The sequence below is a fragment of the Lygodium microphyllum genome, chromosome 21 (genome assembly GCF_053477565.2).
Source record: "Lygodium microphyllum isolate KBCC chromosome 21, Lygodium_microphyllum_v1.1.10, whole genome shotgun sequence".
NCBI lineage: Eukaryota > Viridiplantae > Streptophyta > Polypodiopsida > Schizaeales > Lygodiaceae > Lygodium > Lygodium microphyllum.
The window spans coordinates 125,388,538-125,413,622 of NC_141155.1; the positions used below are offsets into that span (position 1 = coordinate 125,388,538).

The 25,085-nt window shown below is 44.4% G+C and overlaps 1 protein-coding gene across 2 annotated transcripts in view; it reads right to left on the minus strand.

Moving 5' to 3' along the window:
* LOC148018520 (copper-transporting ATPase PAA2, chloroplastic) overlaps positions 1 to 25,085 on the minus strand; it is a 124,212-nt gene that overhangs the window by 18,741 nt on the left and 80,386 nt on the right. For both annotated transcript variants that reach the window (XM_087661821.1, XM_087661822.1), the window contains exons 9-12: positions 6,784 to 6,852; positions 5,625 to 5,734; positions 5,380 to 5,491; positions 4,761 to 4,827 (exon numbers count right to left, since the gene is read on the minus strand). In XM_087661821.1, coding sequence (XP_087517947.1) covers positions 4,761 to 4,827; positions 5,380 to 5,491; positions 5,625 to 5,734; positions 6,784 to 6,852 — 358 coding nt within the window. The remainder of the gene's footprint in view (positions 1 to 4,760; positions 4,828 to 5,379; positions 5,492 to 5,624; positions 5,735 to 6,783; positions 6,853 to 25,085) is intronic.

Below are 25,085 nucleotides of genomic sequence, written 5' to 3' on the forward strand. Positions count from 1 at the left end.
AGGATGCGTGCCAAACCCAAAAATCAAAAAAGCCTCAAATTTCTCGCACCAATGTCAAAGAATTTGCATAATGTTGGCGATTTCGGTAGAGATTCAAGCTTGAGAGCTCGAATCAAACAAAATCCCTAGATTTTCTACAAGAAATTTTAGAAAATTGGGCAAGTTGATCGAAAACGCAGAAATTTCTTGGCACCAAGTGTGAGAAATTCAACATTTCTCTAAAATTGGGGATGAGACAAGTAAGCTGGATGAGAAATTGCACAAAATTTCAAAAACCCCCAAAGTCAAAAATTTTGCAAATTTGTAGAAAATGGCAAGCAAGGCTAAGAAAATGCTGAGAAGAGCTAAGAAAATGGCAAGCAAGGTTGAGAATATCATGAGAAATGCTGAGATAGATTGCGTGCAAAACTGCATACGAGATTCCGTGCAGGCTGAAAACAACAACAGCTTCTCCTCCAAAACAGCAACTTCTCTTCCAAAATAGCAACTCCTCCCTCCAAAACAACAACTCCTCCTCCTTTGTTGGCTGAGTGGACTTCACGTGGGTGGCACCAACTGAGCCATGGCGAGACAGAATCCACAAGTTTAGCTTTGATACCAAATGTTGAAAACGGAGAAAGAGGGAGAGTGAGTGAGTAATAGACAGTGTGAACTGAAAACAATTAAGTATACATGCTGAACTAAAAAAGATAGAATGAAAGTATAACCTTAGGTCTAAGGTAGACCTAACCCCTAACTCAACTAAAGTCAACTAACTCTAGTACTAACTCTAAATGTGGTGACACAACTTATTAATTTAGTTGTGTTCACACAACAAGCTGACTGACTAGAACATTGGGTCCATGCACTGACCATAGAATTGGCAAATTCTAACATCTTTCTCATTTACATGACCCCATTTCCATCTTCCATCTCCATCCTATTCAACACCTACTCACTATACGAACCAACCCCCATCTACACAACTCCCCTCATTCACACCATCTCACCTTGCTCCTCCACACAATTCAACCACTAGAACTCCCCAAACAACTACCCTTATCCCCATCTTTTCACACCATGCAACCTACCACCCCCTTCCTCCTCTATGCGATTACTCACTACCACCTACATCTCTTTCACCACCTCTCACAATACCCCTCTCTGTCCATCACTACCCATCTTTTCCCTGCTCACACCATCTACTAATAGACCCCCCATCACCTCATGATTTGGGCCCCATCTTATCACACAAAGTGAATTACTTAGCCCTTCCCACAACTTTATTACTCTCCCTCCATCCAACCACCTACCATGTGACCACGTCACCCCACTAGTTGGTAGTTCATTTGATCACACAATGTGGACTACTTAGCCCTTCCCATGACTTCATTACTCTCCCTCCATCCAACCAATCACCCACCGTGTGACCACATCACCCCACTAGTTACTAGTCCATCTAATCCCATTCACACTCCCCACCATACTACACTCTCTACCACCTCAAGGCTCCACTTCCTTCTTCCTTGCATCACTTTCATGCAACCAACCCTTACACCTTGCTCACCTCACAACCAGCCACCACTAATACCTACTCAAACAATCATGATCGGGTTCGTGCATATCCAACCACCACCCCACTCGTGCACACCAACCCATCACCTTCTACCTCACTCGCACCCTCAACTACTCATACATACTCCAATAACAAGACCATCACCTCCTCTCACACCACCCCTTGCCTCCGTGCAACCCACCATGTCATCACATCCACCATTTGGCTCATGCGTGGGCTTCATACTTCATACTTCATGAGATCGCATGCCACCTTCCTTGCCCCCACTTGCACCGTGCAACCATCCATCCATCATAGCATCTCACAATTGCCTTGATTGACCGTACAAGGCAATCACATAAAAGCACCACACATGGCTTCTACCATAAAAAGCAATAATCACTACTATCAACCGTTGAACCCTCCTAAGCTACAAACATCATACCACATCATCGGCATCTTCATGACTTTCCTCCTGCACGACCAAACACCCTTGCACCCTAGCCCAATTGCATTTGCATTGCTATCAAGCCACCCTCCATCACTCTTGGCAACTTCCCAGGACCATTTCCATACAATGTCGTACCTCTACATCAATCACCCTCCCTCTCCCTCTTCATCACCGTATGACCCTAACGCCAACATACTTCTAATACACCCCTCCCTTGGCTCCATAATCTGCCTTTGTTGCCATTGTTACCTTCTTCTCCACCACCACATGAAATACTAACCTCCCTTTCCACACTACCTTCTCTCCCACCAACACACAATCCTCCCTGCCACCAGAAAATCTCAATTGTTCATTTCCATACCAACTCTCCATCGCCTCACTAACCACAAACCCGATCTCCATGCTACCTCCCCTTACCCACCACATGGCCACCCCTTCTTCCATTTCAATTCCATACCTTCTATGCTTCCAACCCCATCCACTCCTTGCCACCGTATAGCTCTAATCATCCTCCACCATACTCCACTGCAACACCTACCATCCTTCCCCACCACATGACTACCAGCCCCCTCCACCTCGCCATCATCATTATATCAACAACCACCCCTCAAAGGGCCACAAGTCCAAAGGACGTACATAAAGAGGAGGTTTACACCAGGTTTGGGTTGAGAAAGGATCGAAAAAAAAAAAAGAGAGGAGGCCACGCATGTGTGAAGCATCAGGAGCAGAGCCAACATCGTGAGGAAGAGGAGAGTAGGAGTCCAGCTTCATCATTGATGGGTACAGAGCATCACCGAGCTGTGAAGGTACTTCTTGCCTCCCTCTTACTGGTTGGATGCTTGAATGAAAGGTTTCATGTTTTAAATACTTGCATTATCCTCAACTAGCAATGACACACAGTTGCTGCAAAGTCACACACAAGCACAAGGTAGCACCACATGATTGTCACCCCAAATTGCAATGAGAAGTCATCAAGCTGCTTAGAAGGTCACTAGCTCCCGTAGATCCTGAATTATGGGACATAAATGTCGGAAAGGAGCTGATTGACTGCACAAACCACACTTGTGGCACCGAAAAATTTAAAGTTTCTTAAGCATGAGAAGCACATGTATTCTCATTCACAAACTTCTATCAAGCATAAGAAATAAAGAAACTAGTTGTGGATGGTGATCTAGTCCATAGTTGGACATGAATTAAGTCAAGGTGTGCTAAGCACAAGGAGCATCATCACAAAAAAAATAGGCTAATTGAACATAAAATCATAAGATTAAGCATACAAAACCCAACAAAGTAAACCTTAAACGACAACATAAAGAAACAAAACCCTAAAAATTGCACTCATATTAACCACACCCTAAGCTGAGCCCTACAAGTGAAAATAGGCTACTCAAGAGGCAATAACAAGTGCATGGGCTCACAAAAAGGCTTAGAGATCCCAATTCCCTAGGGAAGTAGGACTCCTAGCCCAGAACGCACCTTAGAGGAGCCAGAAATCGAAAACACTCCTGCACCTCTAGCAATTGATAGAATCATCCACTTCGTAGACAAAGAGACAAATAGACGCAAAGCCAACATCATGGAGAGAGAAAGGTACATGGAAGACATCCTTTAGGACTTACACAAGTCCCAAGCTAGTTTCCATGTTATAGCAGACTTTGACCCAAGTCAAATGACACAAGAGGCCTTAGGATAAGGATTAGTTTTTCGGTTGCTTGCTTGCATAAGGAGTGTGAGAGGAACTACATGGTTTGAAGCTAGAGTACCAGCCAACTAAGCCAAAGATGGTCAGGCCGATGCAACTCACTCTTGAAAGAATAATAGTCTCCATCTGATGTCTCAATGATTGAGCTCTCGTTGAGTCCAATAAACATGGATGGTCCATCCAATGAATAAGGCAACAAAATCTCAGCCATCTATGAATAATGATGAGCTTAAGAGCTGTTAAGCTGTACAAGACTCCCTCTCTTCATTAGGGTGGCTAGACACCACATCACAATTGTGCAACGGAACAACTCCCTCTCTTTGTTAGGGTGGCATTTTCTGAGATTCAAGGCTCGCACGTTGACTCAAATGTGGCAGACACTGTGTTTTGAGTGGCTACTTGTGCACTGGCTGCTTGGCAGACTGCTAGCTTCAAGACCATTTATGCACACCTTGCCACCTGTGATTCTGCAGCTGTGTCAACCACTGCTGCAGAACCACAGCTACTGTTGACCCACTGCTTGGGTCAACACTAGCTGTAGCAGACCATCTAGGCTGCATTAAAGAAATCAAGCTAGCATGTAATAATTTAAGCCATGTCCTACCAAGCACTTTTACAACAATGTGCCCTTGCCAGGCAATATTCAAATAAAATATCACAAGCAAACAAGTATTCAACATTTTTTCTACATCTTCATCTATTTCCTTTTAGCATGTGAGTCAGTCTACAACTGGTCCACATTACCAGCCACTGGCATGTTCACCTACCACTTGTAACATGTGAATCAGTCTACCCATTACCAGCCACTGGCTCAATCCCCTACTGCTTGTTTGATATCTAGCAAATCGTCAGCAAGCATTAATAAAATCTTTCATAGAAAACAAACGACAATTTGTTGCACAACCAAATTTACAAACCATGCAACAGGAATCGTTCAGTTCAAAGTGTGTGCATTAGCATTCAGACTAGTTAAAGCAATGCAGTACCAATCAGAAGGAAAGGTAATATCCCCATTGACTGAAATGGTTCTTGTTATACAGTAAAGGTTTTGAGAGAGTAAACAAGTATCTTACCCATAGATGTACCAACAAGCACTGCTGTTGGTGTTGCAAGGCCAAGTGCACAAGGGCATGCAACCACCTGGTGCAAGACCAAATTAAACATTTTACAAAATGTGAAAGCTTTTTAAAGTAGCACTTGCGCAATTATAACTACACATAGGGTGCACATGCACACACGCACGCACACATGCACACACACATACACATGCACACACGCACACATAGAGGATGGAGCATCCTTATTGCGATAAGACTCTAGAAGTAAACCTTACATTTGCGGAATTCTGCAAGACACCACATAATAATAATTGCTATTTAAGACCAATACACAATTCATTTGGCACTTTGCTCATATCTTTAGGAGTTATGCAGCTATGCTGAAAAAGTTTCATGAACTGCCAACTACAACGGTTCAAATGAGAAAGTAAAACATTCATTCCACCACAATTATTTGAATAAGCCAGAAAGAAGGCAAGACAGTTGGCAATTGAGCTTAAACTTTTTCAAACCTGTGCTGAAAAAGTTTCAAGAACTGACAACTACAATGATTAAAATGAGAAATTAAAGCATTCATTCTGCCACAGTTATTTGAATAAGCCAGAAAGAGGTTTAATAGAGTCGATTCACACACCAACACATCAATCGCAAGCTTCAGGCTCAACAGAAGTGAGCTGCCATCAGAATGGCAAGGATCATTGAGAGATTCAGAAAATTCTGGAAAGAGCTGTGCAGCCAAAAAATTCCTGAAAACCCAAATTGAAAAGAATTTTTAAAAGAACGAACTCCCACAAATCCCTGGTCATAATCTCACAGCAGATGAGGAGAAATGGTGCCAAAAACAAAAGCTTTTGCAGTTTTTCTGGTTTAACAGCATACCAAAACACAAAGGTCGCAGCAGAGGCAGCCATAATTGTGAAGGCAAATGGACCTGCTATAGAATCTGCCAATCTTTGTACTGGTGCCTCTCTTGCTTGAGCCTCCTCAACCTGCCAGATCACAAAGATAGTAGTCAAAAACTACAACAGTTAACATGTCAACCGGAAAAAGGTGTACTGTCACTGCAAAACTGGCTATAATTGTTGTTCAAGAACCTGACAAAGAAGAGTGCAATCCAAAGCAAAAATATACTAGGTTGCAATTGCAATTTCCTCGTACTGTTTGAACTGCATGGGCAAACATTGATTATCCCAAACAACCTTCAAGTGGAAGGAAACTAATGACAAGTTGCTGCCACAAATATAAGCTCTGAAATGTGTGCAGTTATGCTCAACTTATGTGTACGCCAATTTTTCAGAGGCTTGTATATGATTTTGCTGAGCATGTGAGGCAGCAATCACCAGAAAATGTGCTTGGCGATTTCCTGTGGTCAAACCAGCTATGGTCCTCAAGTTAAAAGAAGAAGAGATTGCAGGGGGATAGCAAGTTTGTAGGCCGCAGTGTGCTCGCATAGGATCAGGAGCTTGCAAACAACACATCTCGAAATACCAGGAAAAATGAAAGGAAGTTCCTTAGAATATCCCCATAATCCATTCCTACTGGATGTCAGTTTCCCCTGGGGGCAAACAGTCTACCTTGTTGGAGACAGACCAAATGACAAACCAGTTGACAACGTTACCAAGTTCCAGCAAGAGCCCCCATCCTGGACATCCCAATTACTAAGCCATGTGTGCATGCTCTATAGTGTGAATTGAGAGCAGCACCCAATGTGTTCACACAGTTCTGATGGTTCCAACTACTTAATGGACTACTTGTAACCTTTTAAAGTACCACAAACCTTTGGCCTGTGCATCCACATTTCCAAATTCTTGTACTAAGAACAACAATTTCTTTGACCTACATGCTTCCAGTTCTTCTAAGCAAATTAAAGCATTTACATTGCCACTAAAATAAACCACCTGATATTAAGCAAGAATAAATAGGAACATTTTGCATATGCAAAATTCGCTACTTCTCCTTAGATTCTTAAGTTATTAAGTCACAAATCTGTCTGCATTAAGCAAAAATATGATTTGTCAAAGCTAGTGGAGAGAGTAACCATTTGTATTATGGTGGATATAACACTCTTGAGGCCACTTGTGCTTACTTGCACTCGTATTGGTCCTTCCTGCAAAAAAGAACCAAAATTAATAGCATGAAGAGAAGACACCAGCACACTCCAACTAAAGTAGTCCTGCCAAATACAAAGCAAATCATGGGACAACTATGCTCCTCAACTTTTGTGTGCACAACTGTAGATGTGGATACCTTATACAGTTAACCTACTTTAGCATATCCTTGATCTTACCTTTTGGCAGATGTACCCCAAGGTTTGACTATCTCATGTTCAAATATATGTTACTTCACAAGCTTTTAACCCACTCTAAGAAGTGATGTTGAACTCAGATATCAACTCTGTTGAGACACATAGACCTTATTGACAAGAGACTACCCCACATTATTATAGCATGTACATCTTAAGATACATTGTTTCTAATAGCATATCTATAGAAATAAAATATCATGCAAAAAAGAAGTAACAAACAGAAGCACATGCTACAAAACATGTCCTAAAAAGTCTCATGGAAAAGGATGATAGGAATGTGAAGCAAACCAACTGCCCATGCTGCCTTGTACCCGTCCCACACTGCCCTGCTAATCCACACTGCCTCCTCCACCACACTCTCTGCACACACCACACTGCCTCTTCTGCCACACTGCCCCCTGGTCTCCTGCCACTTGACATGGCCCTGCTCTAGCCACCTACCAGCCACTGACCTGCACACACCCACCTTAGCCTGCTCCTTCGCAACGCCCCCCCCCCCCCCAAAACAGCCAAAAGAAACACCCTCGCCTTCCTTCTCAGCTGAATACCAGCTGCTCCCTCCCCTTGTAGCAGCATTCACCCTCAGAGACCAGCAGCTCACTCTGGCGGGTCCATGGAGAACGCGTAATGGAAACCTCTAGTCTGATGTCGGCACTCTCTACGGGTGCCCCACAATCGAATGCCTTGTGTGTCATCCTCACTATGGAAAAACTTTGGATAGTTCGTGGGACCAAGAAGGAACTAGAGGAGATCACAATCTTTGGACAGGTCATGTGTCACTCCCCCTCCAAGGCACAGCTTCAATACTAGCTTCATTCCACGTTGCAAATTGGCACCTCACGGATAGCAGAGGTGCTGCTGACTCACCCCTTTGGATGCAGCACAAAAGCTTATCAATAGTGTAACATGCCTGCCCGAGCTGTTTCCTCGGTGGTGCATTCTTAGTTAGTAGCCCATCAAGAGATGTCCTAGAAAACGCCGTCCAAGATTTTGAAGAAAACCCTTGGAGTTTGCTAACTAGGCTCACTTGAGTCTACCCCGCAGTGGAAGTTCCGGCCTTTCCCATGAAGATCGACCTGAGTCTTTTTGGTCAAATCAACTACTAACGGTTGATTAGTGTCAGCGGTTCGAGTTTCCACCCCTTATAGAATTTGCTGACAGAAACGGGCTTGCATTGTGCTAGGTTCAAAGAGAACGGGAGATGAAGGGAAGTGTGATACTCTAATCCCTTCTACCCATGGTTCTAAATTGATGCAAGTCAGGCTTTTTGATCTCTAATTGCCTATCAAAAATGTGATTTTTATTCCTTCTTAGGAAAGCTCTCGGCTCACTGAGACAACCCAACCAGGTTTGGATCGGGGGTCCATCCTCCCGCTTCCCTCGAGAGAGTATTTTTAATTACCTACCACTTTAGGTTCAACATATAAAAATAGCTTCTTTGAATTATCTCTTGATACAAATTTGTTACATGCCTTTATTTCACGACAAAAAAACAGAGTAAAGCAATCCCTTCTCAATAAATCCTTTAAGCAAAATAACTTTTTACAATGTTTTCTATTCTAACTAGAATGATGTCAACCCGAAGGTATTATTCTCTCCAAGTTCAATTCCTAAACTAGTATTGGAACTTCTAGGATACTATCTGGAATTCAAAGGGTAGTTGGCAGTTCGTAAACGCCTAAGGAGCTTATGACCAAAGCCCCCTTGTATCCTCACCTCCTCATGCCAACTAGAGTTTCCTACAACAAGACCTTTCGTGTCATGATTGGTTTATACTCACTAACACGAAACAAAAAAAAAAACCCCTTGGAGTAGGTTTTATTCACACTGACCGTGGGGAGGTCTAGCGCCATCAAGAACACTGCTTGAGTCAGCATTCTATGCTCATCGGAATACTGCCTCAGATGGCGATCTGTACCCAATCATCCATCTTTTAGCCTCATGATTTTAGAAAATATTGGTACCTAACTTACAATCATGAGCATCTAATTTTAAATGTATTATACATAAAATTTTAACAAATTTATTTCCAATACAAATCTTTTCTTTCCAAAAATAATAATATCAAGGCAAAACTTAGCGTAAGTGGCAATACCTTCCTATAGTCTTCTCAGATTTCCCCTTCCTCGGGATCTAGTTTGGACTAAATCTAAACAAGATTTCTATTTTTGAGAGTAACTCCCTTGGTGGACTTTTCTCAATGGAGTTTCATGAGTCCTTGCCCGCGATAAAAAAATATCTTGGTTAGTTTTATTACGAAAAGTATTCTTTTGACAATTCCATCTCAAGGTCTTTTATACACCGGAAATTAGCGTCCGTGTTTATCCATCAGAGATTTCGTTAGATCAATACAAATCAAAAATATTATGTCGTTTAAGGATACAGTACCTTCCTTATACTCTCCTTGGTACATCTTGTACAAACCCAAATTACCCCTTGGAATTTTCGGTTAAGAATTCCTTTAAAAGATTATATGCATGAAATAAATAAAATTCTATTTTACGAATGCAGCTTTTTGTTACCAATTCATGGAATGATGGCCTGCTAGTTGCCTTTATTATCAAAATATAGTACTTGGGGATCCACGACGAGAGCTTGGTTGATGGTATTCGCAGCTTCATTTGTAATCCCAGTACTCGTCATTCCATTTATAGTGATTGTGCCCGCAACGTTATTGACAGCTCTTACCTCCGCAACCTTCATAACTTTCTTCTTTGGGGCCATGATCTTTAATCGCAAGATTGTGAAGGGGATTTTGGCAAGGGAGCTTGGGGTTGTTGCAATTGGATTAATGGGAATTTCATTGATGGGGGATGGCGATCACTAGGAATTTAGAAAAATCAAGAAGAGTCTTGATTCCACAAGGAAGTAGGGTAGAAGGGATAGAGGATTCGATTCCAAGAGCCTGCGGAGTATCCTCCTTGTCTTTGTAACGAGAACTCCTGTCCTTGTGCTTCTCTTGCCCCACTCCCTCTTGCTCTATACTCTTGAGAAAAGCCTCTCCTCTCTTGCTCAGGCTACCTTCCATCGACTCCTCATGCCTCATATCTATAGTTAAATTGAAGAAGAAGGGTTGTGGCCAAGAAGAGGAGCTCTTTATGGAGGGTATCTTGGCAAATCAGCAATCTAGAAGCTTTCAAGATGCAATCTGATGTTGACAATTTGATCTTTGAGGTCTAGAGAGGCTGCCAGAGATACCGTGACTAATTCACCTGGCTCTCGGATAATCTTGCTTCAATCTAAGCCTCTCCTCGAACTGAGAAGAGGGGGAGATTGCTGGAGTTATCTGCTATGATTGAGAAGGAAAATTCGGGCTTTTGCTTGTGCATTCAGGGTTCCAAATTTAGGAGAAATTATACCCCGTTTTTTTGTCAAAAAAAGAGGGGGGAGGGGAGGGGAAGGAGAGATGTAAAGAAAATACCCTAACACAGAATCATAAACAGAAACCATACGACAAAGCATAGACTGATAAAAGAACACAGTTAGGGTTAGGATTAGGCCAACTTAGAGACAATGAACACAGTTAATAAATGAAATGATATGACTACTAATAATACGATGCTCATGCAGCAAACACACTATGCAGTGAATGAATATTGTACATCGAACTCATGTATCTCAAGAATCAGGGCAGAGATAATGAGCTGGAGAGTGTGTCGTACTCCGAATGGATCCCGAATCGCAGCAAGGCAGCCTCCGAATGTCAAACACCAGCAAACGCAGCAGTGAGAAGCTAGATCTAATGCAGGCACCAGTGAGGAGAGAGAAAAACTAAAAACGTAGGCAGCAGGTAAGAGAAAGACTAAAAACGCAGGCAGGACAGCCTACAGGAGAAAGACTAAAAACGCAGGCAGGATAGCCGGCAGGAAGCAAACTCAGGGCTGTGATGACGTGGCAGGCTGTATGGCAGTAGGTATGCGCAGAAACAGTAGTCGCCTGGCTGGAATCAGCTCCAAACTGCGTGAAAGGGGCTTGAAATCAGGCCCCAACTAATGAAGACAGCAGTGGATAGCTTCGGCTGAGATGTCCTCCACGAATGGGGTGTGGGCAGCAAGCTGAAACACCTGAAATCTGCAAAAACGAGATTAAGGGTAGAGTAGAGGGCTGGTTGTCAATTTATAGAAAATTAGGGTTCTAGATCCTCCCCCACTTAACTCTCTCGAACCGCTTCCCGTTTTCGGGTTTTGGCTAAAATAAGCCTAAAATAAGCATGTTTTGGGGCTGTTTAAGTGGCTAAAAACAATTCTTAGTACAACAGGGTGGGGGGGGGGGGGCGCCTTTTCGTCGTCATTTTCCTCTTAATCTTCTTCTTTTTTTCATAAAGCTTAAAGCTTTTAAACTTGCCTTACTTGCTAAGTTTTAAATGGATTTAGTCAATTATGACTTATGGTCCATGACTTGCATTCGTGTAGTGACTTCCATAAAGGATAGCTACAGTCTCTATTAAACTCGGAAAGTGTCGGGTTACGAACTTCGGACTATTTTTGTTCGAGACTTCCTCTATTTAATGGTCTAGAATTCTTCAAATCTAATTGCGAGAAGTCAAGTAGATTGAAAATAAAGTCAGAATATCACAATGAGCTCCCCAGTTCGGTAATACAATTGATTCACAATCATGGACTTCACATAAAAACTTTCCCAGATATCCTAATTTCCATTACCTTCCTCTTCCTTGGTATTGTGGTCGAGAACCACAAGCTGATGGGGATGGACAACTTTTTGGCACAATCCTTCCCCTTCGTTTGCTGATCCAATGATGTGTATTGGATGAATCCATAGTTGCTCAAAATTGAGGTAGGATGGCATGAGTTCAAGCAACAGATCATTGTAACAAGATAGCCCAAGTAGCTCCTTCATTGCCATGATTTTGGGCACGAAGCCTTTGAGTGCATACATTTTAGGGCTAAGGCCACGCAACAAGCAGTTGTTGAGATGGAGGATGATGGTTTCAGTAGAGTCTAATGATGTCGACGCAAGAGACAACCACTACATAAGCAACCTATGTAGCCACAGCCCCAACAACCTCAACTAAGTGCGGGTGGTCGTGTTGTGCGCCCCCCCTCCCCCCACCGAGCAACAAGGCCCACCTCAAGAATAGTCCCCCATCCCCCCATGGGAGCGCCATTATGCAAGTCTCCCCACCCTCACCACACCATCCTCCAATCCCATTATTAGTTACACGAAACGCCATTTCTAGCGTTTTAGAAACGCTACAGTGTTTCTAGAAACGGTGTTTTTGCAGACTACGATTTGGGGCAAAACTTTGGCCCGAACGTGAGCGCCCCCAGACTCCCACATTCCAGTCGACTTTTCACCTGCCTACGTTTCTTCTCTCTACTCTGTCAAGCCTGCTCCTTTGTCGACTAAGGACTCTAGAGCCACACACGCACACACACACACACACACTCTCTCTCTCTCTCTCTCTCTCTCTCTCTCTCTCTCTCTCAAAACTAGACATGATTTCTCAGAATAGGATTTTTCTCTCATTACAAGCTTTCAAAATTTGTGAAAGCCACAACGAGTTCTCTACCAACCACCATACTAAAACTGCAACAGAAGGAAAATTGCCTCACGTCAGCATTTCTAATACAAGAGTTCCATAGATGGCATAAATCCCCAAGGAGCTCTACCATCAAAATACCAAAGTCCATCTTACTTCTTCTTCTCACCTCCTCTCTCTCTCTCTTTTTTTTCGTAAAAGGTAATTGTATTAATTACGAAAAAAAAGGTACAAGTTTACATGATTACAAGATACACGAGGGCCCTAGGCCAACGTGTGTAAAATCCCATTACTAAGCCACGAAAAAGTTACACAATTCATGGCAAAGACCCAAAGGAAATTGCCATATGCCAGGGAAGCAAGTCCTCCCGAGGGAGCAAGTCCAAGAGCCGAATGAGATCTATCTGCCAATGCAAGAGACCTTTAAGCCAGGCAATGTGTCTCGGTACATTAGAGGCCGAATCAAAAAGAAAGGCATTCCGCGTGGTCCAAATGTGCCAGCATCCCCAGTATCTGAAAAAGTGGAATAAGATCTTCATATGCAACTGTGGCGGTGTGGGGTATTTTGGGTGCACAAAAACCCAATCGAAAGGAGTTAGTGAGGACCCCACCACTGCGCGCCAAACTTGTGACAAGAGTGACCAGATATTCTTGGTGAGCGGGCAAGAAATAAATCGATGTCGGGCCGATTCCACAGTAGTGGTACAGAAGAAACAATTGCCGTTCGAGATTCTACGCTTGGAAAGGGCCGAGGCAAGAGGAAGACCACCAATCATTACCCGCCAAAGAAAGACCTTGCATTTGAAAGGTGTCTTATTCAACCAACCCTCCATCACAGTTGCCTTCCACCACGACTGAGATTTCCGCAATCCCCATACAATATTAGCTTTCACACCCAGCCATTGATGATCTTTAATGAGAAGATGATACACCTGATTAGCAGAGACCTTTTCCAGACTCAACCGGCCTGCAAGGTCCCAATCCTGCCAAGGACGATCCACAGCCAAGGCAGGAAAGGGTTGCCTGCCCCGAAGCACCGACAAAAGCTGTTCCCATAAATCACAGTATCCGCGCAGGATCCTGAAAAGTCTCCTGGCAATACGAAACGATGCGAAGACATTATAAGTGGCAAGGGTGGCATCCGCAACTGAAGTCACACCCAAACGGGCCATGCGGTTAAATCTTGGTCTGAGCTCATGTTTGTCTTCCCATGAAAGTAATCTCGAGACTGCCAACAATTCCGGTTGAAAGGAGTTAGTATGCAAGCGGTCCCCCACTGGATGCCAACGCGCCTTTTGAAGCACCACTTTCCAGGAGCCGACCAAATGCGATAACAGAGAGGAAGAGGGACTGGAAAATCGAGAGTCTGCATTAAGGACATGCCACCAAGAGCACCGAAGTCATGTATTACCATGGCGAAGCCCGCTGTCCTCAAGAAAATAACGGGCTATAATGGTCCACGGGTGATGATCCACACACACGGTGCGAAAAAGAGACCAACAAAGAGCCGGCATATGAGTTTCAGCATCCAAAATAGCTTCACCACCCAGGCGTTTGGGGATACATGTATGTGACCATGAAATCCACGAAATACCTACTTGCAATGAATCCTTCTTCCATAACATGAAACGAATGGGGCGAGTGAGAGCCTTCAAAGTAGTAGGAGTCCACGGCAACAATGATAAGAAATATGTGAGCATTGGCAGCATAATTGTCTGAGCCACTTTGAGGCGGACATGGAATGGCCACGCTTGCGACTTCCAATACATAAACTTCCCTGCCAGTTTCTGTGAAATCCACTCCAGTAGTTCCTTTGGCCAAACATCCACCCCCAATGGGTATCCAAGATCCTTGACAATGGAGCCACGGGAAACAACCTGACCCTGCCAGCCCAATGACTGTAAATCAGACTCCGTGCAATTGAGTATGGCTGATTTGAAGGCATTGATGCGAAGACCAAAAGCATGACCAAAGAGCGTCCAAACATCTAATGCCTTGCGAATGTTGTCCTTGTCCGCACGCAAAATCATAAAGCTATCATCAGCCAGAGATAGGCTAATGAAGTGCTGTCCCAAAGGAAGAGACAATCCGGCCAGCTGAGCAGAAGTTGCCATTGAAGATAACATTGAAAGGACCGGGTGAGTCGTTAGGGCAAAGAAGAGAGGACTCAAAGGGCAACCCTGTCTGACCGAGCGTGCAAGGACAAATGGCTCTGTAACCCCACCATTGAGCATAACACGTGAAGAAGCCGCAGCACTAATGGTGTAGATCAATCAGGATATCCGAGTACCAAAACCCATAGCAGACATAAGTTCTGCAATGAAAGACCAGTCTAAATAATCAAAAGCCTTTTCCAGATCCAATTGAATCAATACCACTTCCTGGCTGGAGTGCCTCGCATAGTCAATAGCCATTTGCACATTTAAGATATTATGCAGAATGTTGTGGCTCTTAATGAAACCATATTGGAGAGGATGCACAATAGTTGGAAGGTGCTTGTGAAGCCGATTCACCAACACTTTGGAGAAGATTTTATACATCGAACCCATCAAAGAAATTGGTCTCCAGTGTTGCAACATTAACAGCGAAGGGACGTTTGGAAGCAGTTTGATAAGGCCTTCTTTCCATGAGGAAGGCATGACCCTTGTTTCCCAAACCTGCTGAAACATAGCCGCCAATGGCTTCACCAGCTGGGTGGCCGAGCTCTCAAAGAATTCATTGGTGAGACCATTCCAACCATTACTTGTATCCTTAGGCAGGTGTAACAAAACATCCATAACCTCCTCCTCGCAAATATCTGCCTCCAAAGTAGCTTGCATATCAAGTGGAACCTGCTGGCGGACCAAATCATAGAAGACCAAGCGTGCATGCGTAACCTGGTTAGAAGGCGACGGAGACGAACCAAGAAGATCCATAAAATAATTCTGGCACATATTGACAATGGTCTGCGGATCAGTGACCATGCAACCTTCTAAATCCTGGAATCTAGTCATATTTTCTCCACCAGGAGAAGCATGCAAGGCGCAAAAGAACTTATGAGTCTGACAAGCACTATCTTGCAATGTGTCAGTCAAGTTGTGCAGCTTGGCCTGCTGATAAGATTTCAACTGAAATACTTGAATAAGATCAGCCAAACGCATCGCCAATGACAGCAGAAATTCATCATCTAGGATGTCCACCAACAGCGAACGGACCAAAGCCAGTAAGTCCTCCGCTGCATGTCGACGCCATCGACAAATAGAGGCATGATGGATCCCATACTGCCGAGCAACCCGCTGTACATTAGAGAGCAGCCGTGCAAAGGAAGCCAAGCCCTCAGAGGCGAAGTCCAATAAGAACCTCTCAATCAATTGCTGCTTATAGCCCTGAAAGATTGGATGCTTCAATTAAGACGAGTTGAAACGTAAAGGGAGTCTATCCAACAACTGCGTAAAAGGTGCAATAGGTTGTGCAAGCATCTCAAGCTGGAGAGGGAAATGGTCCGACAAGGCATATTGCTGCAAGACTTTCATTTCCAGCATCTTGGGAAGAAAATCATCCCCCTGCATGATATACATTCGGTCCAACTGCGACCAAGTAGTTGCATATTGTGCGGAATGAAAAGTAAACCCTGAAGAAGAAGGGTGGAGCCAAGACCAGAGATCTTGCTTAAGTACGTGAAGAGCAAAGGCATTCCACACCCGACTTTCCGGAGCATCCATTACCAAATGCCCTGAAGTGAACTGAGAAGAGTCAACACATTGAAATCCCCCATCAAAAAACCCCTTCTGCCAAGTGACATGGAGCTCTACAAAGTCTTCCAAAGATCCCGTCGGGATGCGGGGTCATTCGGAGCAGAGAGGCCCAGCAACCATAAAATCTCTCCTTCAAATAAAACTTCGATTACCACAAAGCGGCCCTATACATCATTTTTAATAAGAACAGGCTGGTATTTCTCATGGACAATCATAAGCACGCCCGAATAGTGCATAGCATGTGTCCCTGCATAAAACAGGCGAAACCCATGGCAATCCACAACTTTTCTTGCTTCACCGTGACTCTTGTGCTCAACCGCACACAAGACATCCCACCGGTTCTCATGCAAGACAGTCCACATGGCATGTTGCTTATGACAAGAGCAAATGCCTCGCACATTCCACGTGGCTATCTTCATATATCTTCAAAAAAAAGAGAATCGGGAACGAGGCACATGTTGCCTCGATTTCACCTTTTCTGTGAGAGCGTCCAGGACACCTTCATCCAGAAAATCAGCTAACACTGCAAAAGAATTCTGGCGGCCCGCTTTAGAGGCAGATGGAATATCCACTGCCTTGGGAGTGGAATGGGGATAAGGACGATCCTAGGATGTAATCACATTACCTCTAGTATCAAACGCCAACTTAGCAGGTGGGCCCTTTGGACCGTCTGTATAGACTTTCCTTATAGACTGATTACGGGGGGTAGAAGGAGCCATAGTATGCGCAGCATGCTATGAAGAGAACATTTCTTTCCTGCGCATATACGTGCGCACGGAATCCTGTGAAACATTAGGCCCAAAATCCGCTAGGCCTGCATCCAACTTTGTACCTTTTTTGGGACGTGCCTCGAGCCAATCATTGCTACGGGAATCCAAACCCAAGACCTGTTGTTTACCTTTATCCACAACATTAGGTGGCTGGGGGACCTCCTGTGCCGGAGCATCAAGCACCATGTCATCCTTAGGCAGCACAACATGCGCATCATCTAAAGACGGTTGTCTCTCTGGGCATTCGGCCATAAAATGCCCCAATTTACCACATGAAAAGTAGTGTCCTACAAAGTTGCCCCATTTCAAGCGAAAGTGCAAAGGATGCATGCCAGAGCAATTGAGGCGAAGCCATGCAGGCCTTTTCCTGGCCGTGTCCCATAACATGCATAAACGGTTTCGATTCATAGCCCTTAGGCTTGGGGGAACCAGCACCGTTCCCACAACTGCCATCGCATCCTTTAACAATGGCCAATAGACCGCCGGACAATTTTTCACTTCACATACCGGGCATTCACATTAAAGCAGGCGCTGAAAGTCTGCCATAGGGCGCCATGGCACAACATGGACCAAGCGGTGATCAAAGAACAATGGCAACTTGGACAGGAGCTCAGCCCGATGTGTCTCTAATTTCAATAGCACCTCATAAAAGCCGCGGAGTCCAAGAAAGATCTCCTCAACACACTCCCCTTGTAATAAATGGTGCAGCCACTGGCGAATATGGGAAAGCACTGGGATCCTGCCAGTGAAAAAGAGTATAACTGCACGGTCATAAAACACCGAAAAAGACCGCAAGACTGATTTCAGGTCCACTGTGGCGTCCAGCACTTCATCAGTTCCGGAGTCAGAAAAAGCTTCATGATTATGCTGGACATTATAGCCAAGCAGAGTATTGGCAAATTCCAGCAAATGCTCCCAGTCAATCTCTTGCGAATCCACAGAATCAGAGGCAACCTGTGCATAGGAACGTTCCTGAGGGCCCATTGTCTCGTCGGAAGTATGCTTGGAGCGTTTGCCCGCAGGCGGCAGGTCAGAACCAGAAGGCATCTCCTCCGTGCACGGAACCATATCCTCCGGCTCCTCTGTATCAGAATCAGGACCAAGGGCTACCACCGTCTGGTCGATAAAAGCCATATCCAGGCCAGTCATACTACTGTCCTCTCTCTCTGTCAGGGCGCGCAGCCAAGGGCAACGTCGCAGGTCCGCGGGGCAGGTCAGCCAGGTCACAGGTCAGCCGACGTCTCAAGTCCGCAGGGCAGGTCAGCCGAAGTCACAAGTTCAACAGGGCGGGTTCAGCAGGGCGGGTCAGACGAGGGGCCAGGCGGGCGCACCGACACAGGGAATCGCGGGGCAGGTCGTCATGCAAACGCAGAGACCGCCAGACAAGAAAAACGGCACAATCGTACACCCGGGGGCTCGCAGATGGTCAGGCCGACGTCGGGCAGGGTTCAGACGGGGCGCGAACCAAGGCGGACGGGCGCGGACCAAGGCGGACAAAAAAGGCGCGAACCAGGGCGGACGGGTCCGAACGGGCGCGGACGGGTCAAGCGACGGAGGCAACAGGCCAGAGACCGACGAGAGGTCGTGCGACGGGCGCAGAAACGACAGGCCAACAGTAGGGTTCAGAGCTCGCTCCCCGCCATCACGCTCCTCTCTTCTGCTTCTCTCTCTCTCTCTCTCTCTCTCTCTCTCTCTCTCTCTCTCTCTCTCTCTCTCTCTCTCTCTCTCTCTCTCTCTCTCTCTCTCTCTCTCTCTCTCTCTCTCTCTCTCTCTCTCTCTCTCTCTCTCTCTCTCTCTCTCTCTCTCTCTCTCTCTCTCTCTCTCTCTCTCTCTCTCTCATCATCAATTTGATTCATTTTAAAAACTAAATGTGTTAGTGCATGAAAAAAAAAAATTTTTGATACTTGTAGGATGTGTATGCATCCTAATTTGAATACACACACTAAAAAGTAATGGCCATGTTCATGAAGGAAACCAAAATGAAATCTAACCAATCTCAAAATTTACAACATGAGAAAAAGACAAAAACATGGCATGTATTTTTTTTTAAAGTAATTTTGTAATTTTTACTAGATTTTTAAAAATACATGATTTTTTGTTTTTTCTTTTTAAAGGTCAAAATGAATCAATTAGAGATGCAACCAACAACAAAATGTTTGGAAATTTTCATGGGATTTTTGTGGATTTTTTAATATTTTCTAATATTTTTATGCTATTTTTGACCATTTTTTCTCAATTTTAAGGGTTTTCAATGTATTTTTCAAGTTTTTATTGGGATTTTGCAATTTTCTAAAATTTGGTGTCAATTTTTAACTTGTATTTGTTGTTCAAAAATAGTGGATATTTTTTATTTTTATTTATTTTTTGTATTTGTTAGGTTTTTGTGTTTTTAAAAGGTTTTCAATAATTTACATTGGTAGGAAGGCATGTACCATGGTTTGCTATGCTACACATGAATAGTAGCAATGAGCCCCATAGCACGATCAAAACAATATGTGCATCCTCGCACGGGAATGATAGCAAGAAACTCTCTCTCTCTCTTTTTCATGGCTTCGTACTAGGATTTTACACACGCTGGCTTAGAGCCCTCGTGTATCTTGTAAATTCTCTCTCTCTCTCTCTCTCTCTCTCTCTCTCTCTCTCTCGTCTCGAATCTTCTATCTCAAATTTCTGTGTGGTTGTAGGTTGTAGTGTGTGAATCGTGATTCTGATTCGTGAAGCTGTGACCATCTCACGCTGCAGCCTGGGCCCTGCACTCATCATGAAGGATGCTGCATGCGATCATGTGACGATTCTCATCGAGTATAGAGGTGGTGTTGGCTCCAAGCGATGGAGATGTAATTATTGTGGCCTTCAAAGAGGAGGGGCAGCCACAATGATCAAAGATCATCTTGCACATGTGGCAAATAAAGACATAGGCCCGTGCCTAAATGTACCCGCAGACGTGAAGGCTTCTCTTCAAGCGTGGAAGCTCAGTCGGTTAGGCAATTAAAGTGCATCAGTTATAGGAGAGAGGAGAGTAGATGATGTAGCTTCTGCAGCAACAGGGCCATCAAGAGGAGTAGAGCTACATTGGAGTCAAATACAGCTTCAGTGGGAGGGGCTGGGGCACACACGACTCCTCCAAGCTGCTTGAGTCTTAACTCTTCAGAGTTCAGATATATGCTCTCTTGTGTGACTATGTCTTATCATTTATGTTTATGGTCATTAACTGAGGACTAAGTGGACCGTGGTGTTTTATGGATCATTAGTTATCAACTTATCTTTTATGCTCTTGTATCTTTTTTTCATGATTCATGAATACGATCTAGCCTCCACGTGTTTTTGTGATTCATGTATATCTATTACCATGTTACATGTAAATCGTAATGATCTAATCTTTAAAGTGTGATCTATGAATATCTTTAGAGGTGCTTGGCACTTGCCAATTCAAAGTTTAAGTACACTGTATGAATCCTGATGTATCTTTCAATTTTGGAAATTGGTGCAGGCTATAGGTAACAGGTTATAGAAGTTAGGATTTAGGACCTCCGACCTAGTATGATAGTATCAAATTTCAATGTCAATAATCAATTGTATGTTAATCATGTATGTCAAGTATTTCTCGATCAAGTGACAAGTGTGGCTTATTGTCATCTATTATCTATATTATATATTAAATCGGGGTTACATATTTTCCCCGTTTCTTCATGGAGACGAAACTCCGTTTCCCCACCGTTTCCGTTTCGCCGTTTCCGAAACTCCAAGTAACTATGATCCCATCCCCCACCCCCTACCTCCCCACCCCTCCACAGCCCACTCCATAGCACACACCCCCACCCCCCCTTCCCCCCCAAAAAGGCCACTTCACACACACCCCCCCCCCCCATCTCCACCTCTAGATATTGCTCTCCCTCACCCTCTAGCAACCCCCCAACCCTCAATCACCAACCACAAGTAGTGATGAGCCACACAGACCCATATCCTCTTGAGCAACCCTTACCACTCCACACCACCACCACTACTACCCCGACAACAAGCCGTCTGCTGCACCTTCCCACAACACACCCAGTTCCTACCACAAGATTTCTATTGTTGCGGTCCCTAGACATACATGAGAGTTGCAGGTTATGGGAAGTTGCCATTGCCTTTGGAGCTGGGCCTTTGTAGTACGTAGATCTCAGAGTGAAAGGGCACAATAGCTAGCCACTCCCCATGGGCCAACTACTCATTCCTCCTCCAAACTTCCGACTTTGGCAAATGCACAACTACTCAAGTGGAGAAGATCTTACGATACCAAGTGTTTGAGCATGTTCACAATGGCTAGGAGATGCAAGGCTAGAGTTACTTCTAGAGCAGTAATTGAGATGCAAGTTGGACATTAATTAGAGGGTTGGTGTAGAGTTTCCAAACCTTAGCATCCTCCTTCATACCTTTCCACAGTGGATCTTACTGATGGATATGATCGAGTGGCCACTATCCCAAGCTGCCAAATACTACTAGGCCTTAAAGGCTTGTTTGATTGCTTTGCTCTTGGAGGTGCTCGTAGCATGGCTGAGGGAGCAAACATCACCCTCCACCCACGAACCACCTTGGGGGAGTGGAGTTCACCCTCTAAGCCCACGCCATTCCAAGTCACACATTTCTAGGTCCTCTTCATTCAACCACACTGAGCAAGAGCCTACTCGGTAAACCATAGAGTTTCCTCACAAGTATACACATTGCATCCTAGAACATGAACAACCTTCACTTTAGTAGGGCATGAGGTCCCAAGAAGCTGATTGTCCAACAAGAGCTGCAACCAACCCTCGCTAGATATATCGACATTCTCTTTCTACATGAGCATAAGCTCACCCCTAACCCACAAGTCTAGCAGAGTAGAGAAGGTGCTTCCACGAGGCTCTCAGCTAAAGTCTCTGAGCTTCTCCAAGGTACACATACAGTTGGGTGGCATCCTTCTAGAGCAATTGGATAGGTTATGCATGGGGTACTGAGGCTGCACACGCAGTAAGTAGGTGAGACAACTGGTAATGACAACCTTATCAGACCATGCTTTGGTTCTCCTCTCTCTTGATGACCCTACTTCATCCCTCAATTCCTGCTCATGTCAGATCCTAGATTCAACCTACAAGCGTGAGGTGAGAAGATAAATTAGACAACTTGGACCAAGGAGTGAGCATAGGATGGAGAGATTGAAGAGGAGTTAGTAGAGGACTTGGGAGAGTCAAGTAAGTTTGTGAGGAGGCAGCCCTCTAAGCTCAACACCAATGCTGGGAGGAGGAGGAGGCCCTATGATGGGATCTAATAGCCATTCAAAAGTTGCTACAAGAGTCTCATGGCAATCATATCCTCAACACCTAGAAGATACGGGCACAAATGGCTCTCATGAGCCTAGAGGATAGGAGGACAAAGTTCTTTTTCCACACCTCATTTGCTTTCTGAGCATAGAAAGGGGACACTGTGTAGAGAGTTGTTCCAGGTTCACCAACCTTGCACCTCAAGCCTAGTTGCCAAAGCGGAAAAATTTCAGTCTCAAAAGGCTTCTTGTCTAAAACATGTTCGGAGACAGTGCAGGTAAAACCCCAGTTTCAGCCCACTTTAGGTATTCTGCCCCCTTGTATGCAATTTTCGCATGTTTTGCCCTATTCTCAACCCTGTTTAACTGCTGCTCACTCTCCTTCGCTGCTGTTCAGTTCCTCCCTTGCAGATCTACTGTTATTCACAGTCCCCCTGAACCCTGAATCCTTCATTCTTCAGCTGCCTAATCCTTTTCCTTTCCTGTCCAGATATGTGCAGCTGTTTTAACTTTTCCCTCAGATCTGCAGTTGTTTTTCACTATTTCCAGCTCAACTTCAACGTGCAGTTGCTTTCACCTCTACATCTCTAGTGGCTTCTTAGATTGATGAGGATGATGATGATGATGCCTCCTCTTCCTCTACTAGTAGTACTAGTGCTGCTGATAGTAGCCCTGAGGCGGCCAAGACAGAGGACATACATTTGGATGATGTTGAGTGATTGTCTTTAGATGATAGATCATATATGATAGTAGATAAATCATTATTCATACTAGATAGATCATACTCATTTTGGTAGTTTATACTACACTATACTTTGTAGACTTGTTGATTATGTTTATGGATCATTGGCATTTGGATGATGTTATATGTGCTTATTTTTCACATCATTGTTTATTGAGTACTCTATAAAATCAACTTGCAAAAGTTGGTCGGTTTTCTTATAGACCCAGATTCTAGCGTGAAATGGGGCATCCAATTGGGTTTCACATGGGTGAGCACGGGCCAAACAATCAGGTACATTGGGTTCCACGTGAGACTTAACATCATAGTAGCCCAACAATTCATCCCAATGCTTGACTTCATCTATCTGAAGCTGACATACTCAAGCACCGTCCAGCTCTCCCTAGAAGGCAAGGGCCTAGTGGTCAACCAACGTGGTTCAACTACGCCGCCTAATGTGGAACTTCCTATGAGCTGGCTCGAACAGTCTAAGAACTCCCCTACTAGGGTCACTTAGGAGACCATCACTAATCATCGCTCCGAGTGGAGCCTAGGAATTAATGATCCAAAGAATCAAGATCAACACTTGCTAAGCAAGCTCGTAGTTTGAGGGCTCACTCCAAGTGGGCAAACATGGAAAGTCTTCCTCTAAAAAGGGCTTTCAAGAGTGCAAACCCCAACTAAATAGGGAGTTTGAGTTGGATTTTCACTACAACACCCACCTTGCTACCTACATACTCCTTCCCAACCCAGTACTATAGATCTGGCAAAGTCTATATAAGGCCCTAGAGCAACAAACCCCATCATGCCAAGAGGAGATTGACAAACAACCTATGGTTTGGAACCCACAAACCTAAGATCGCAGTAACATGCAGCTAGGGGAGCATTCTCACATCTAGTGGGCTGGTTGGGAGGCTTGCCCTACCCACTCTCTTGAGGTTTTGAAGGGACGTCTATAGGATAGCAGAGTTGGAAATTATACATCAAGCTATAGGATGTCAAAGGGAGTCAAAGGCCAAGAGCACAAAGATTGATCCAATAATATGCCAAGAGTGGTTAGCCCCTCCTCACAAAGAGCTAGTGCAGCTAGGAGAGGAATGGGCAACATAGTTCTCACTTGTGTCATACTTCTACTAGTTTAACATCCACAAGTGGATCCTCTAGATTTTGGAGAGCTAGCCTCTAGATGCTTGGCTTACATAGCAAGCATTGGCACACATGTTCTGATGTCAACTAATATGGACCACGCACCCTTGTGGAATAGAAACTAGACAAAGCATACCATCATGGGTGCTTTTCCTCGATCCTTCTAGTGATGCCTTTGGGATAGCTAGCGGTCCAAGAGAATCTTATACATCATTTGGCTTCGCGCACATGGAGGCCTATGTGAAGAAATGCTCTGAACACAGAAAACACAAGACAATCATACAACAAAGCACAAACTAAACACAAAACACAATTAGGGTTAGGGTAACTCAAAGACAATGAGCACATTGAATGAGAGAAGTGAATGACAACTAAATATACAATGCTCATGCAGCAAACTAACTGTGTAGGGAATGAATACTAAACCTCAAACTCTCATGTCTCAAGGACCGAGGTAGAGATACTAAGCTAGAGAGTGTGTCATACTCCTAAATGGATCCAAAAACATAGACAACAACCTCCAAAGGTGTCAGACAATAGCAAACACAGCTGGGATAGTTCGATCTAATGCCAAACAAGCAAAAGAGAGAGAGTATCCAGAAAGTGCAGCTGTCACAAGAGAGACAAGAGAGCAAATGCAAACTGCAGTGATGATGGAGACAGGAGGAGAGAGGAAATCAGTAAACGCAGCAGCTGAAGTGAAGGCGACAACTAGGAGAGTCACTGATGGTTGGGCAGCAACTGGAGCCTGAAAAAGCAGCTGTAGGCTGATGTGGCAAGCTATCGACAGCTTGGAGTGATCAGCAAGATTTCACATCGCTAAGAGCAATAAACAGAGGGCTGGAAACAGTCACGAACAATGTGCAATGGCTGGACAGCAGGCGCCTGA